At 41.7% G+C, this 14,849-nt stretch overlaps 2 protein-coding genes across 3 annotated transcripts in view; one reads left to right on the top strand and one right to left on the bottom strand.

Moving 5' to 3' along the window:
* The first annotated feature begins 1,599 nt into the window (after nucleotides 1-1,599).
* Nucleotides 1,600-14,849, top strand: part of LOC108114377 (putative dipeptidase NECHADRAFT_87110) — an 89,526-nt gene continuing 76,276 nt past the window's right edge. The window contains exons 1-2 of the mRNA XM_017225329.2: nucleotides 1,600-1,625; nucleotides 2,000-3,508. Of these exons, the coding sequence (XP_017080818.1) occupies nucleotides 2,150-3,508 (1,359 nt within the window). The 5' untranslated portion in view covers nucleotides 1,600-1,625; nucleotides 2,000-2,149. The remainder of the gene's footprint in view (nucleotides 1,626-1,999; nucleotides 3,509-14,849) is intronic.
* On the bottom strand, nucleotides 4,529-13,001 carry LOC108114378 (T-related protein). Of its 2 annotated transcripts, none has more exons than XM_017225331.1 (7): nucleotides 12,665-13,001; nucleotides 7,905-8,229; nucleotides 6,831-6,951; nucleotides 6,558-6,701; nucleotides 5,702-6,497; nucleotides 5,101-5,485; nucleotides 4,529-5,022 (listed from the first exon to the last, which is right to left on the bottom strand). In XM_017225331.1, exons 2-7 carry the CDS (start codon nucleotides 8,222-8,224, stop codon nucleotides 4,716-4,718), a joined length of 2,073 nt encoding a protein of 690 aa, XP_017080820.1. In that variant the 5' UTR covers nucleotides 8,225-8,229; nucleotides 12,665-13,001; the 3' UTR covers nucleotides 4,529-4,715. The 2 variants fall into 2 exon arrangements, with proteins under 2 accessions (XP_017080820.1, XP_017080821.1); XM_017225332.1 differs by having other exon boundaries at nucleotides 4,959-5,054.

Here is a 14,849-nt window from a genome sequence, read left to right as displayed (position 1 = left end):
ACAAGGGCGTGGCTGGCAAGCATGTTCCTGTTGTATTTTTTATAGGCTAATTTCTGTGCCAAATTTTAAAATTATAGTTTTAAATATGAGGAGCGCTGATTTTTTCTTTACCTCAAAAGATTTATGTTTATTCTGAAAATGCTTGACAATAAGGAATAAGGGACTTTCCTTCAGAAAACATGCACATTTCTGTTCCCTCGTAGCTATTTTTAAAATTATTTTCAGGTAACAGTGACATCAATATATTTTTTAATAGCAAGAGCGTCTTGTGTTTAAGTTGCAAGTTTTAGGTTTAAGCTACTAAAAAATAAAAATTTACTTATAAACTATATTTACTGTTACCTGCAAATAAATACTAAAAAGGAAGCAAACACATTTTTTGAAGATGAGTTTTACATAACTTTGAGTCTCTTTAATTTTGACTAATACATATTTATTGTGGAAAACTATTCCATTGATCCATATATTTTCCCGTTTCTATCAAAATATTCGAGGCCTAGTATCTAGAAAATGATTTGCATAAGGGTGTAGAATGTGCTAATGCAAATTTTAGACTCGGCTTGAATTTCATTAACACAATTCGGGGAGTGCAATAGTGCAAGCACTAACTTCCCCTCCATATTCCGGTTCCCCTTCTCCGGTACTCATCCCGGCCGATGCTTGATGGCCATACATCAGGATGAAGGATGAGCACTCCAAAGGATGTATGTGCCATGTGCCAGTGCTTACATATGTATGTACACAGGTACAGGTGTGCAGAAACGTGGCCATGTATTGCAACATTAACTGGTGGCGCTGTCAAGTTGCAAGAAATTCTCTCACATTTACAAAAAAAGTGTCCCAAAGGTATTGCAAACATAGAAATGCTTAGAAATAAATTAACAATACTTGTTTTTTGAAAAAACTATATTAAATAAAAGCTTATCAAATTTTTGTTAACTATTAAACTTAATACATCATACACTGATTAATGTGTTTTTTTAATACTTAATTGCAGTTATTTCGCATTTTTGTATATTGTTCGTCTTTTTAAAGAATTTTCTTTAGGGGCAATAAGTGCTTTGAGTTGGGGCTAACAGAAATGGATATGCGTCTTCCTCCTGACTGCGAAATTGCTTTGGATGCCAAATGAACGCACTTGCATACATATTTCATTTCCTGCCCTGTCACCTGCGGTCTCACCTGCGGGCCACATTTGGCTTCAAGTCATCAAAGCCCACAATGGATGCTATGTGTTCTGTAATGTGCAATAGTAACCTTAATTACGAAATAAAAGCTAAAAAATTAAATAAAAACATAGAAGGTTGACTAGTACTCAAGCTGAAAGGTGTTTTTTAAAGTTCTTTCGAAATTTGCAATAATAGTCCTAGTCCTGAAATCCAAAAAGCGTTAAATAAAAATAATAACATTAACATTTCTTTAAATGGCGTTTACATGGCGACCCACTGCCTTAGATTTTTGTTGGGCCAGGTCACTTACGATCCACAACATCCATCCACTCCGTGTGGCACATAATGCGGAAACTGTTGCTGCTGCTGTTAGCAGCGCCGTTATAAAGTAACGGTAGCAGGCAATATAGTGGCCAGTGTGCAGGCAGCTCCGCGTGGCAACGGTATTCGAATCGGGTAACGGTAAACCTTCAATCTAACGGAAAATGTGACGAAATATTGGCGGGATTGCGCGTTCTATAATTTCATTATTTAAGTTATATATATTTTAACGATATAAATAACTTTAGAAGCTGTGACGCGACTTTAACTTTAACTTTATTAGGTACACTGCAATTTAAATATAATTTTTTGAATTATCTGTAAAAACTGTAGTACTAATTTATACAATTAATGAGAAAGTTAAGAAACTTTTGGTATTTGAAAAACCTTTAAGCTTATGATTTTCTAAAGTACTATCATTTTTATAAGTTCTATTTAGTATCAATGTATTACCAATTAAATTTAATAACTGATAACAAATTACTAATTCTTGTTTTAACTTATCAAAGGATAAAATGTAGTAAATTTAGTAGATCGCGAAAATGTTTTAATAATTCAGTTCAGTAAAGTGGTTATAATAGTTAATAGACTGTGTAACTCGGATACCTTAAGGGTATTGTGGAATTCATAATATGAACGTTTAAAAGGTTCACCCAAAAATGTCGTCCGGGGAGTGGGATCTGCGAGCGCTGAAGGCGCTTGAGGAAGAGGAGCAGCGCGAGTTTCTGGCCCTCAGCCAGAAGAATCTATTTGATCCTCTGCCAAATCCCACTTCCGATGCAGTCAGTGCGAAATCTTCGCTCACCTACGCTCAGTTGCATCCTCATCTTCTGAAGCTGCCGACGATTGACGAGTGCCAGCTGATGGCCGTCAAACAGCAAAGATCAGCGGCCCTGCGATTCAGTCGTGCCCTCTCCTTGTCCGCCCACTCACTTTCATCTCGGACTGGAAGCGGTACGGCGGCGGGAAACGGAAGTGGCTTTGGCTTCGGCAGAAAGTTGAAGGCACGCTTGGTAGGCGCCAAGTCTAGTGGTTCGCTGTCACCCGGCCGCCATTCGCACAGCTACAGTGTTTCTCCGGTATATACACCGCCGCCCATGAGAAGATGTGCCACACTGCATCATACGCAACCAGTACGAAAGGCGTTCAAAAATCTGCAACAGCTTCAGGAGAGAAAACGCCAGGTGGCCGGAAATCACATGCAAAGGATTGCCGGCACTGGCAAAACGTATTGGAAGTATGGAGCAAATTCCACAGCTGCTTCGATAGTGGGACAGCGGGCCCGTCAAACTCAACAGATGGAGGTTGAGGAATCAAACGGTTCGGATGAGATGAATTCAGAACCACAGGAGATATCAGAGGCGGAAACGGGCTCCTGTAGTGTACCGTTGCCCTCGAAGGACACGAATGAAATTCTCCGTTTGATGCTTAGTGCGGCCAGTTCGGCGGTCACCGTGACACCAACGGCGGCAGCAATTGGTAACTGTAATGTGACCGGAGCAACTGGTGGCGCCCTGCAAATGCGACGCTACCAGAATGTCAGCGATGTTGAGGAGGACGAAACTGTTGCTTACGAAGCTTTCCATCAGGCGGCCAAAAGCTTTGAGCGCGGCGCTCTCTTGCGTGTTGGAGGTTTAACAGCGCAAGAGAGCGATAACGGTAAAGCTAATACCATTAGTCCCCAGAGTAGTCCCGCCAGAGAAATGCAATCCACAACGGCTAATGTTACGAGTGGCAGGCGAATGTTTAAGTCCTCATCATTGGATTGGCCAGGGGAATCACAGCAGCAGCAGCCTCATCAGGCCGCAAATCACATGGAAATGGTGGAAGAGCATTCAAAGGATTCTCGCCTGCGGCAACGTGATCACTGGGATCTAGAGCACGTCCATTTCCATCACGAGGTTCTTGGACGCCTCACAACCGGCGCCACCGTCATCGATGACGAACTGGAGCAGCATATCAAACACTGTTCCTGCTCCTGCAATCACATGGGCTACGGCAACTCAATGGACTATCAGGTGAGTTATCCAAATTGATGTATTATTTTGGTATTAATAGATTAAATAAGTAAATGGAACTTGATGTGTTTTTATATAGAATCTAGAATCCTAATTTCTTTTCGGTGTATCCACTTGAAAACCATGCCCAATCCCCCGCTAAGCGCACTCTTCCACAAATGATTCTGCCGTGTAATTTTAATTGCAGCAACTATTTCTGCAGTGCTGGTGTCCGGCCATTCAGGTGAATGGCGGCACATTCAGTGGGCCTTGCCTTTCATTTTCTAATGCACTCTGTTAGAGATTCCAGCACACGCGTATTACCCAAACTCATTATCACCCTGGCCTTTTGTGGGCATACCGGGTTTTACGCCTGGATTGGTTCTGGCAGATTGCCGCCTGGAGATCGGCCCGGGGGCACTGACTCTGCCAAGTGCTCCATTGTCTGACTGTGAGTGGCCCGCAGGATGGGATAACTTTTAAACTAAATTGAATACCCCTTTGAGTTCAACAATAAGCGAGATGGCCGTTCTTGCCGGGATTAAGCGTGGCTCTCTCGCCTCCCCACATCGTTATTGTCTGTAATTGTTAAGATGATTTTAGGTTTAATAGCTGCCATTTGAAAATAGTGCAGGAGTTGGCTGACCGACCCACGCAAACTCAAGACTTTATCTTTTGTTTTACTATGGCGAGGGCAATGCTGCACTCTGTGGCCCTTGGGGTTGTGTGACTTTTATTATGCAACACCCAGAAACAAACTGCCTGGGAAGCTGTTCAAATCATGACAGGAGTGTGGAATGAGCAAATATTTTACTAGTAAATATTGCACGAAGCAACCAGGATCTGAATCTGAAAATTTTGTACGCCACTAAATAATCATGTTTTTAAAACACGAATTTGATTCCTTCTGGGTATTTGGTGGTGTTTAATTAGATAATACATATGTTTTTAGTTGAGATAAATTTGGCTTTCCATTTAACATAAAACTTTCTGTTATTTAAGCATTTTTGTAACTCCCTCCCAAATAAAATTCTCTCCAAATGTGTACATCGATTACGTCTTTATAGGAGAGTGTTTTACAGCATATATATAATTCTACATTGTGTGCGATTGCGATTTGACGTGCTTTACTAATAACTTTACTAACATAGGGAGATTACATCTAATTCGATCGAACATTCCATGGGGTCATGCGTCTAAAGGCTGGGGGTTTATCCGTGCTATCCGATCACTGCAGCGTGCTCTGGGGCGGAGTGAGAGGTGTCCAGGTGTCGGCACTTACGCCCGGGGTACCATTTACCACAGCAGTGGGCACTGAGACCACTGCAGCTCCACCGGTAACAGTGCTCCGGTCCACAGAGTGCTCCAGAGATGAGGACTCGATCTTTATGCCATCGTGAGAGCTCTTAAGGGAGGAACTGGCACACTCCAGAGTAATGACCGAGCCCTGCTCGTCGCTTGGCTTGTACATGGCGGCCTGTGGATCGTCCAGCGACTTCGATACTTCCACAGGTTCCAACGGATGAGTGGTATAGCTGCAAGGCGGGTGGCGGGAAATCATTGATAGCTACGTTAGCGGTAAGAGCGCACAGTTCCCCACCGATTCAACCTACCCGATCTCCAGTGGAATGTACTCCGGCTGATAGTAAGCAGCGGCCGCGTTCTGGTATAGTCCATACTCTGCCCCAGATCCGTTATGCCAACCACTGGCGGGATAACTCAGGGCCGAGGGCGCATTTAGAACAGCATTTGTGTACAGCTGGTGAGTGGGCGAGGTGGGCGTTGGATGGTACACCTGGTGAGCAGCTGCTCCGTATGCAGCTTGAGGGGATCCCGATGTTCCGGCCCCGCCCCCAACAGCCACTCCGGTTCCGTAGATGTCTGTTTGTGCCATGTTGTACTGGTGACTGTGCGGCGTCAGGTGGTGGATGGTGTAGCTGGGCGAGGAAGTCGTATAGCTCGGGGATCCGTTCGTGGGCGACGGCGAGTTGTGGGAGGCTGAAAGTGGACAACGAAATGTGTCAATGGGAAGTCGTTTCTCTAGTTTGGGAAGGAACTGAATGATTTTAATTTAAATCTAAGACTTCCAAGCTACTTTCTAATTATATTTCTGTTATTTAAGTTAAAAGGTCACGTAACTTGTTCCCGAAAGTACTTTATCTTTGGCAAGCCTTCCGGCAGAATCTTCAATTTAGGTTTCTTTAGGTAACTCACAGATATTGCGGCCACTGCACACGTTCATGGGCATTGGACCCGGTACACTGGTGGCGTTCCAGTAATTGCCGTTGCTCTGCCAGCTGCTTGGATACGAGAATACGGAGGCCGTGGGACTGGCTTCGACCGGCATAAAACCGGACTGGGCATAGGAACTGCTGAAGCATCCGGCACTTGCTGCTGCTCCGATACCGCCGGTACTAGAGCTGCTTACACTGGTGCTAACGGATCCAGTAGACGAGGAGTGCAGGCTGGTCGGTGTCTGCGGGGCCGACGGAGGTTGGGGCGACGTGGATGAAGCATTGCCGGCACTTCCATTTGATCCTGATCCGGATACTACCCTGGGCCGACTGTACGGTGTTGTGCGAGTGGACGCGGCACTGCGTCCGGATAGGGATCTTCCGTAGCGATCGCATGTGACGCCTGTGGAGGAACCCACAGATCCAGCTGACGAAACACTGGGACAGGAAGCCACCAATCCGTGACTCTGGGCGATAGACAGCGGTGGAGCAGCCACAGCAGCAGCTGCAGCCGTGTAATGTGTGGGCGGAGGGATCAGCCAGCCGTAATGGGTGTCGTGTGGATATAGCGTATCCGGTCGCTCTTTGGCATCGAGAAAGGCCTTTGCAAATGGATTATACTTGATTTTCAGCGAGGTCACCTCTTCGTTTTGATAGGCCGTCACTGCAATAAACTGGGTTTCCGGAAATGGATATGTAACCACATGTCGCTGCTCGGAGCCCACACGAACTAAATGGACACGTGGCTCATACTTGTGCAAGGAGTTTAGCATTATCTGGAAGAGATTTGACAGCTGTTATCACAGTTCTTATGATTAGGTTTAGAATTTTCTCACCTGTCCATTGCCATTGGTCTTATTGGTTAGCTTTACTTTGGCGAACGAGATGGGCTCCTTCATCCAGTGGGCCCCAAAATTGGGAGACTCGGGATGTACGTAGATGGGGTTTGACGGGGGAACCTCCGCTTTGCCACCAGGAACCTGGAAAATAGTTATCAACTTTCATTTAGATATATAATGACTCTTTAATTTGTATTTGTATTTACTGATCTATCAACATTCTAAGCAATTATTGTGGTTCGTATGACTAAGATCGGTTAATAGACTTACCCATTCACCGTTGACGTACTTCCAGCGATGTGAATCGATTTGTACGAACTCCAGGAGGACGGTGTACATGGCGGCGGGATCCAGGCCCGAGGCACTGATCTTCACAACGGGGAACATGCGCCTGTTTGTGACAACGGAGATCGTAATTAGCAATTATAACAGTTATATAACAGTCGTTATGCATTCGTAATAGTGGGCAAACAGTGAGCGCAAATGGTCAACTGCCACGAATCGTTTTCGTTTGCCTTTGGCCCAGACCTAAACCAAAAGCCCTCATTTCCTTCTCCTAATGCCAAACTCAAATCTCGAGATGGATAAGGTGAAGAGAAGAGGATCCGGATTGCGTTGCGGACAAATATTGGAACGCTCATGCGGGCTCTGTTCCACAACAATTAGTACAAGATGGCGGCTGTTGCCGGGCCACGCTAATTAGCACCTGACCAGGCCACCAGACCCGACTCTCGGCCCGGTTCCAAGTTCTAAGCCAGCGTTTCGCACACACACACACATACACACTCCCCGTACATATGCCCGTAAATTGGTAAATATTTTTAGTTATTTCAACAAATGCTGCCATGTAAATAAACACACGTATAGACGTTGTTCTACACTCGGAAAAATGCATTTAACCGGACTAAACTCATTCATGGTTAATATAAGGGATAAAAGGCTACATTTCATACTGATTTTAAGATAGTAAAAGTGTATAGACATAGCAAAAACAAAGGAAAACTATATATAGAAGTAGTCTATATGTATATATTACTATTTAAAGTCAAAAATGAAAGTCGCCATCTTATATTCGCTATTCCTTTCCAAACTACAATCTACTAGTCGTTCTTTTGTTTGAGTGTAACGTTTTAGCCTGAGCTGGAGAAACGTTAACTTTTCATTATGACTTGCAAACGGGGAGCAGTAAGATGAAAACCATGGAAACCCAATGCAACAAAAATAAAAGCGCAAAAACTCATTGCCAATTTGCATAGGAAAACAAAATGCGCCGCCATCGCCATTTAACACATTCAAATGTTTTTTTTTTTTCGTATAGCCCTCGGAAAAATTTGACTCACTCACCTGCCGTTCTTGGTGACGATCATCTCGTTGGTGAGATTCTGGAATCGCAGCCAAAGTTCTCGATCGTCCAATGAGATGCGCAGATTACGATCCAGTTCGTTGGGACTGCCTGCTCCGCCGACCACTCGATGGCCACCATTACCAGATATGCTAGCACCGCCCGTTGTCACCGCCACCACGCCTCCCAATCCATGACCATGTCCATTGTGGGTCACATGCTGCGGTGAACCACTGCCACCAGTGCCACCACCTCCTCCCGACACATTGCCACTGAGTCCGGTTGTTGGATCCACGGCGGACAAGATGTGCGATGTGGTCATGTCAGCTGCAATGCACAGAAAGAATATTTAATCAGCTTCAGCTTTCAGGTTCAGACCTAAATAGTTTATTTTTAAAAATAGGAATTTTAATTTTTAAACTAACTAAATGTACTTTAAGTTACCGATTCCGGAAAAGATTATTTCCTCGTTAGGATTTCCATCAAGAAAACTCTTAAGCTAAACGCATCATAAAAAACCTTTTAGAGATCAATCAATCGTTTTTTAAACTTTTTGCTAAACTTAAAATAATATAGAAATTATTATTTTAGACAATAAACTTTCATTAAAATCTCAGACTAGTTCTTCCTTAGATGGAATCAATCTATATTTTTGATTTAAAATTAAAAGAAACATGATTTTCCTTATAATTTTAAAAGAAATTTGTAGTCGTGGTCAGTGTGCATGGGCATTACATTAAAGCAATCTCACCCGCCTGGCCGAAGAAGTGTCGGCTTTATGCGTTTACAGCACTGTCCCAGGAGCATTAGAAGAATGCTCGTCCAGCTCTCTTGTCGGCTTTTAATTATATTGCACACTTTAGCCATGCCTGGGATTTTGTCTGCGAGTGGGTCTGGCTGGGATTGGGATTGGGATTGTGCTGTGAGTCTGTGGGTCTGAGAGTATGAGTCGACTGAGATGCTGGCTGGCCATAAACAACGGGCACCCTTTTTATTTATGGCCGCGGCAACAAACACCTCTGTTTTGAGTCCGTAGCCCGACCAGGGTCATTTGTACGGTTGCGATGCCTAAAAATCCCGTCAGATGTGCGCCGGTTCGGGTGATGTCTAAATTCTGGTCCCCACTACCACCGAAAGTGTTTCTCGCAATGTTTTGTAATCATAAATTAACAAAATGTATTAATTGTTTTGTTTGTTTTTATTGGGCCACGAATTGGAGGCCAAATGCCGCCCGTCTAGGATATATTTATGGGAAACGAACCCAAATACCTTTACAATAATTGCTCTTTCTTCTGGGCTCTAGATTTGATTTATTGGAAATGTCTTCGTCCATCTTCCATCATAAAATGGCAATAACCGAATGCGGTTTGATGTCTTTCGTATTTGTCAACCATTTAATTTGATGGTGTCAAGCGAACAGGTTTCCCTTGGGTTCTAGGTGAGACCCACATAAAATCAGTTCTATAATCAATCAGCCGATATATGTATGGTCCTCTCTGATGTCTTTTAAAGATTTAAAAGCAAATCAATCAAGGAAGAGGCTGTATTGCCTGAAATATTGTATACAATTTGGCTAGAAGGAGTTAAATATAGATTAAATAATAACTTAATACAAGTTAATAAAAACTCACTACAACTTATTACCCTTATTTCCGTTTGCTTTTATCTAAAAAAAAAACCACCAGTCTACAACAAATTAAAAGTTTTAAACTGATTTCAATCTGTTGAGTTTAAAAGTTTAACCACTTAAGTCCGTCATCGGAAATTTATATTCATTTTATGGATTTTCAAAGGTTTCCGTTTTCCCAGCTCGTGTTCGCGCCGAATTATCCTAATTTTCACGCGACTCTTGGCGGGTGTTTTTCTCATGTGCCCAATAGACGACATCATAAAAATTCACTCTTCATGACGTTGCCGGTCCCGGTGCTGGTGATGGTGGCGATGCTTGTTCCTCACATGGCTCATGGCCGTGTTTGTGTTCCACATCGATCCGCACCATCACACCACTCTAACCTCCAGTCTCGATGCTTTGGTGGTGTCCCAGCTTCGGCTCCATCACTAAGCTTAATGAAAAGCTGTTTTTGTATGTTGTCTCCTCAGTCGAGGAAGCGTGTGTGACTGTTTGCCCATGTGTATATAGTATATACTTTGACTTTTGATGGCAGCCATGACGGGTTTCGGTTTGGCGTTTGCATTGGACTCTTTCCCCATCCGCCTTCTTGTTGTTGTCTTTGTTGATTTTTGAATCATTTCGTGACTTTGATATTTACTCAGACGCTTTGAGTGGTATTTTTTTCATTTTTTTCGTATGAAATATGCGCGCTATTCGAATTCGAACCGAACCTTTTGTAATACGGCGCTTACGTACTCAAAAATAAGTACAAGTTCATATGTATAACTGTACATACGCCCTAACGTACTAATGGTCGTCAATGAAAGCCCGTTTGGCAAATCTTAGATACATTTGATTTTATTCGATTTTAAGTTTTAGATGAAGGAGTGTCCTCATTGCTCACAAAGATGACTATTTAAAAATGTTTAAATCACTGAACAGCCATGGTGGATATTTAAGACTATAAAAAAACAATTATAATAATAATGAGGAAAGAGGTTGGCATCCCTATCATTTGAGCTTGGGTGTGCCCAGATGAGTTGACAAAAAGAATACTGGCGCGGGGAAATGAGTAGTTTTTATTCCAAGAGTTAAATGAGGATCGAGGAAGCGAAAAGCTTCGCGAGCAACCGCAACCAACTAAAAATAATAAAGTCAAGACTTATTAAACTAGAAAAACCAATCTCACAATAATTAACCGTGTATTTGTTGCATTTAATTATGACAGCTTTACTTTAATTGGATGCACAGCCAATTGACCATTTATTTAATTTATTCACATTTTAGTGAATTTTAAAGGTCTTTTTTATGATACCATAAAAATATATATGTACATATGAATGTATATATAACAAGCAAAGAGGTTGATTCACACTGAGTACATTGTTAAACTGTTAAACTAATAGCTTGTAGTTATGCTTTTAATTCTAATCGATTATTTATTTAATAAACATTTCATTTGTAAGCAGTAAAAGTAATTGCCACACTTACTGCAAACCAACTTGGTTTTTTTATATTTATATTTAATCGGTTTCCTGTTTATTCTTTTATTATTATCAAGCTAAAAAAATCGTACACGTGTAATATTATTTTTATTTATTTATTTGCCATACCATCGATTTATCTACTCCGTTCGCACTTTGCTCAACAGGACTATATTTCGCACCTGCTCAGGATGCTGGCGGGTGGCATCGATGACAAGTTACTGGTAGCCCATCGGAGGCGATTAAACCAAATTTGCTAAATTTCACACACCACTTCGCATGAAAATAAACCGAATTTAAATTTAGATACTGCGGGGGCGAACAGAACTCGAAACTCGGACCAAAACGGAAAGCCAAGGGAAAAGCAATTGTATTGCTTCCGGAGGACAATGTCAAAGGTTAAGGTTTTTGGGGAAAGATGGAAGTGGATTGATTTTCCGGCAAGTGTTTTTTTCCTTTTCTGTGTTTTTGTGGGGGCATTGAATGGGCGTGCCTTTATACGGCGATTGTCACACTTTTGTTTTCTGCACTCCACGGCACACTGATAGGCGCACTTTATGAGCGGCGTACTAAAATTTTGTACAAACTGTAATTAATTAGTAAGCATTTGTCAAGTACTAAACGATTTGCGGGGGCGGGTGTGGTATTTCCTTCTGGTCTGTTTATGGGCATCTTTGATTTGCATTTAATAGGATAATTTTCACATGCGTCGTAATTGGCCGGCTGGGATTGATCTAACTTGCTGTGAGTTTTTGGCAATCCATGTCTAAAGTCTGCGTTGAAATTCTTATGTCCCCACTAATTTGCGTGTGAACATCTGCCACGCCCACGGCTAGAAAGATATAGCTTATCCCGCCCCGGTTCGGCTGCTGTTTTATGTCATTAGAGGTATTATTAGGATCGTTAATAGGGGATTTTGTCACTTGCCCGCTGTATTTCGGGCGGCTCGTCAACACACACTTCTTTTTTTTTTTGGCCAAGTGTCAAAAAGTGTCTGTTTGGTGGTTTCTGTTTGGTTTCGGCATTTGATTTTCACACGTTCGTTTAAATAGGTTTGCCAATTTGCTATTTGATTACGTTTATGGTCATATGTCGTACAGATAAATAAACACACTGACATTTTATGATCTCCCAGCTCTGGATTCCGCGAAGCTATATAAGACTATGGGGTATTAGGCATTTCTTGGGCGCCATCTATTTTTTGGGGTCAAAGTTTGAGATTTCCGAATTGTCATGGGAATAAGATTAGACTTTTATTTATTGCTTTTTGAAATATTTTGAAATCAGTTTTTCGTATACTTTCAAAATAAGTATCAATATCAAATCATAAATATTCTCAAAAAATGTCTTACAAATTTCGACATTTTGAAAATATATTTGCCGTCGGGCTGAAATGGCTTTCAAATTTATAAAATATTTTAACAAGTTTATGTTTAACGATATTTTACTTAATAACAGGCAGATTAGCAAAATAATTTATTCAGCATAAGAAATATTAAAATCAACAAATCAAACAATCAGCAAAGGGTTTAAATTCACTTCTTAAAAATTCGTAATTATGGTTTGATTTTGAATGATTTTTTCTTTTTCCCTTTAATGAAATTTCAACATATAATTTCTTATCAAATATGATAAATTTATCAAGGAAACTTCTCAACGAACTTACATATTTGAAAAACTGATCCGCGCCGTAATTCGGCGTTCTCGATATAATCCAGTGGAAAAACTCCGTTTACAGATGAGTCAGTATTGAATTTGAAGTTTAATTTGGAATAAACCCAAATCACGAACTTGGATAACACTTAAGGCTCACTTAAATTAGGATCACGTTGAGGATTTCTATTGAATGGATCAGATGATGGAAGATAGATACAGCCGCGAACCGCGTGCCTGATTTTTCAGGTTTTCAAGATATTCGATTCGAGGCGAGTTTCGAGTTTCGAGCTGTGCGCTGCCGACGATCGTGTGTTGTTTGCGTTGCCACCGTTCCCGAGCTAATGATCAACGATCGGTGCTAATTTTTTCAACCATCACAAGCCGCGCTTTGGGTTCCTCTATTTTTCTCATGCCTCGTCTTTGGCCGACATCGCCGTTGTTGTTCTTGTTGTTATTTTGGGACGTGATGGCCGGCTAGAGCAACTCTTTCCACTGCTCGCTCCTATAGCTATCCCGTTCTGACCCGATCGGTGATCGGTTAGCTTGGTTGGTATAGGCCACACCCTCTAACAGGTACGACAACGGCCGAGTTATCTTAGCTCTCGCTTGCTCATGTGGCTGGTCAATCTGCGGCCATCGCTTGGGGGAACAGCCGGCAACAGGTAAAGGCCCTGGCCGGGATCTCTCTCAGGTGGGTCGGATCGGTCAGGGCGAGCAGAACTCTCTGAATGGGAGTCCTAGGCGGGCAGTATACGGCCCCTGCTGTAACCCCCGTGAATAATCGTTCAATTTTGCATGCGCCAAAAATTAAGTGAAACGTGTTTCGATTGCTTAAAATTATTGCACTGGGAAAAAGTATGGGGACTTTGCCTTAAAGTTGCTGATGGTCATTTGAATATTTTGAAGATTTGTTTTTGGTTTTAAATTATGCTTATACAATGTCAGCATATTTATATTAATTCCTGAGAAATTTTAAAAGTTTTCTTGCCAATATATAAAAAGGTTAACTCTAAGAAGTAATATAAAAATTATAAAATTTTTTTATTAATTAATTTACTCTTTAGTCATATGATATTAGATAAATGTAAATATACAACTTTTATGTATTTTTTTCCGTGTAGATAAAGTCGAGGTTTGCTGTCCGATGGTCCGTGTCCGTGTCCGTTGTCCGTTGTCCGCCGCAGACTGGCTTTGATTTGTTTAGACGCTCGTTTCATGTTTGTTTGCGCAACCAATTAAAACTTTGTATTTTTTTTCATGGGGTCTGTTTGCAGTCCAAAACGGGTTTGTCGATCCAGCGCGCTCTTTTTTTTTTTTTTGGTAAAATTTTCAGCTGAATTTCGAGCTGTAAACATTTGACTCTGTGCGTCAATTTGTGTATGTGGCCAAAATACGAGTTGGCCCGGGGCGGAGTTGCTGGATTTTTGGGGCGGTGCGTGTCCACACTCGACTAAACCAGAATTGGCATTAAAACTAGAGCGAATTGGCCTTAAATGGCCCTTTGATGAAGTCTATCATAGACCAGAATGACTCATTAAAGGTTAAAAACTGTTTTAAAAAAGGAAAAATTTACATTTTAATTTAATTTTTCAGCTTTCTTTCCTATGCTTTAGGAACTTCTTGATGTCAATTTTTTTAAACTATATTTTGTTACCCTCTAATCAATAGTTTATTATAGAAAAATAAAAAGAACGCCGATCTAAAAATATCCATTCATTATTGCCTTCATTCGAGTGCTAATTTCAAAGAATAAAATAAAATACATCCAGCGGCTGTTAGGTTTCCCTGCTAAAATTCGAGTCATCGAAAGTTGGATTGTTTGAAATATTTTATATTGGAAGTCTCAATGTGGGAACTATTTATAGCTTTTCCGTGATTTTTTGGAGATCACGCGCCCCTTGCAATGGCTGTCTGTATAGCTGAGTGGATCTCAGGTCGCATTTTAGTCGGTTTGAAGTCATCGCCGCGTGTCAATGGACCAACTTTATCGGGGGGCTGGGAACGGTCAAAAAGTTGGGCATTCTATGGCGCTGAAAGACAAACAGCTAGCGGGCAACGATGGCCATTAGTTAAAGGTCTGCCACAGCAACAACCCGTCGGGAGTAAATGAGAAAAATCAACAGACCAGGGAACTCAATAAAATAGACACAGAGATGGAAAATGGAGGGGAGGCTAATGGAGGAATAATACACGAG

Source organism: Drosophila eugracilis, unplaced genomic scaffold (assembly GCF_018153835.1).
Source record: "Drosophila eugracilis isolate 14026-0451.02 unplaced genomic scaffold, ASM1815383v1 contig_2154, whole genome shotgun sequence".
Lineage (NCBI taxonomy): Eukaryota > Metazoa > Arthropoda > Insecta > Diptera > Drosophilidae > Drosophila > Drosophila eugracilis.
The sequence above is the reverse complement of the archived record's forward strand: the minus strand, read 5'-3'. Positions and strand labels throughout refer to the sequence as shown.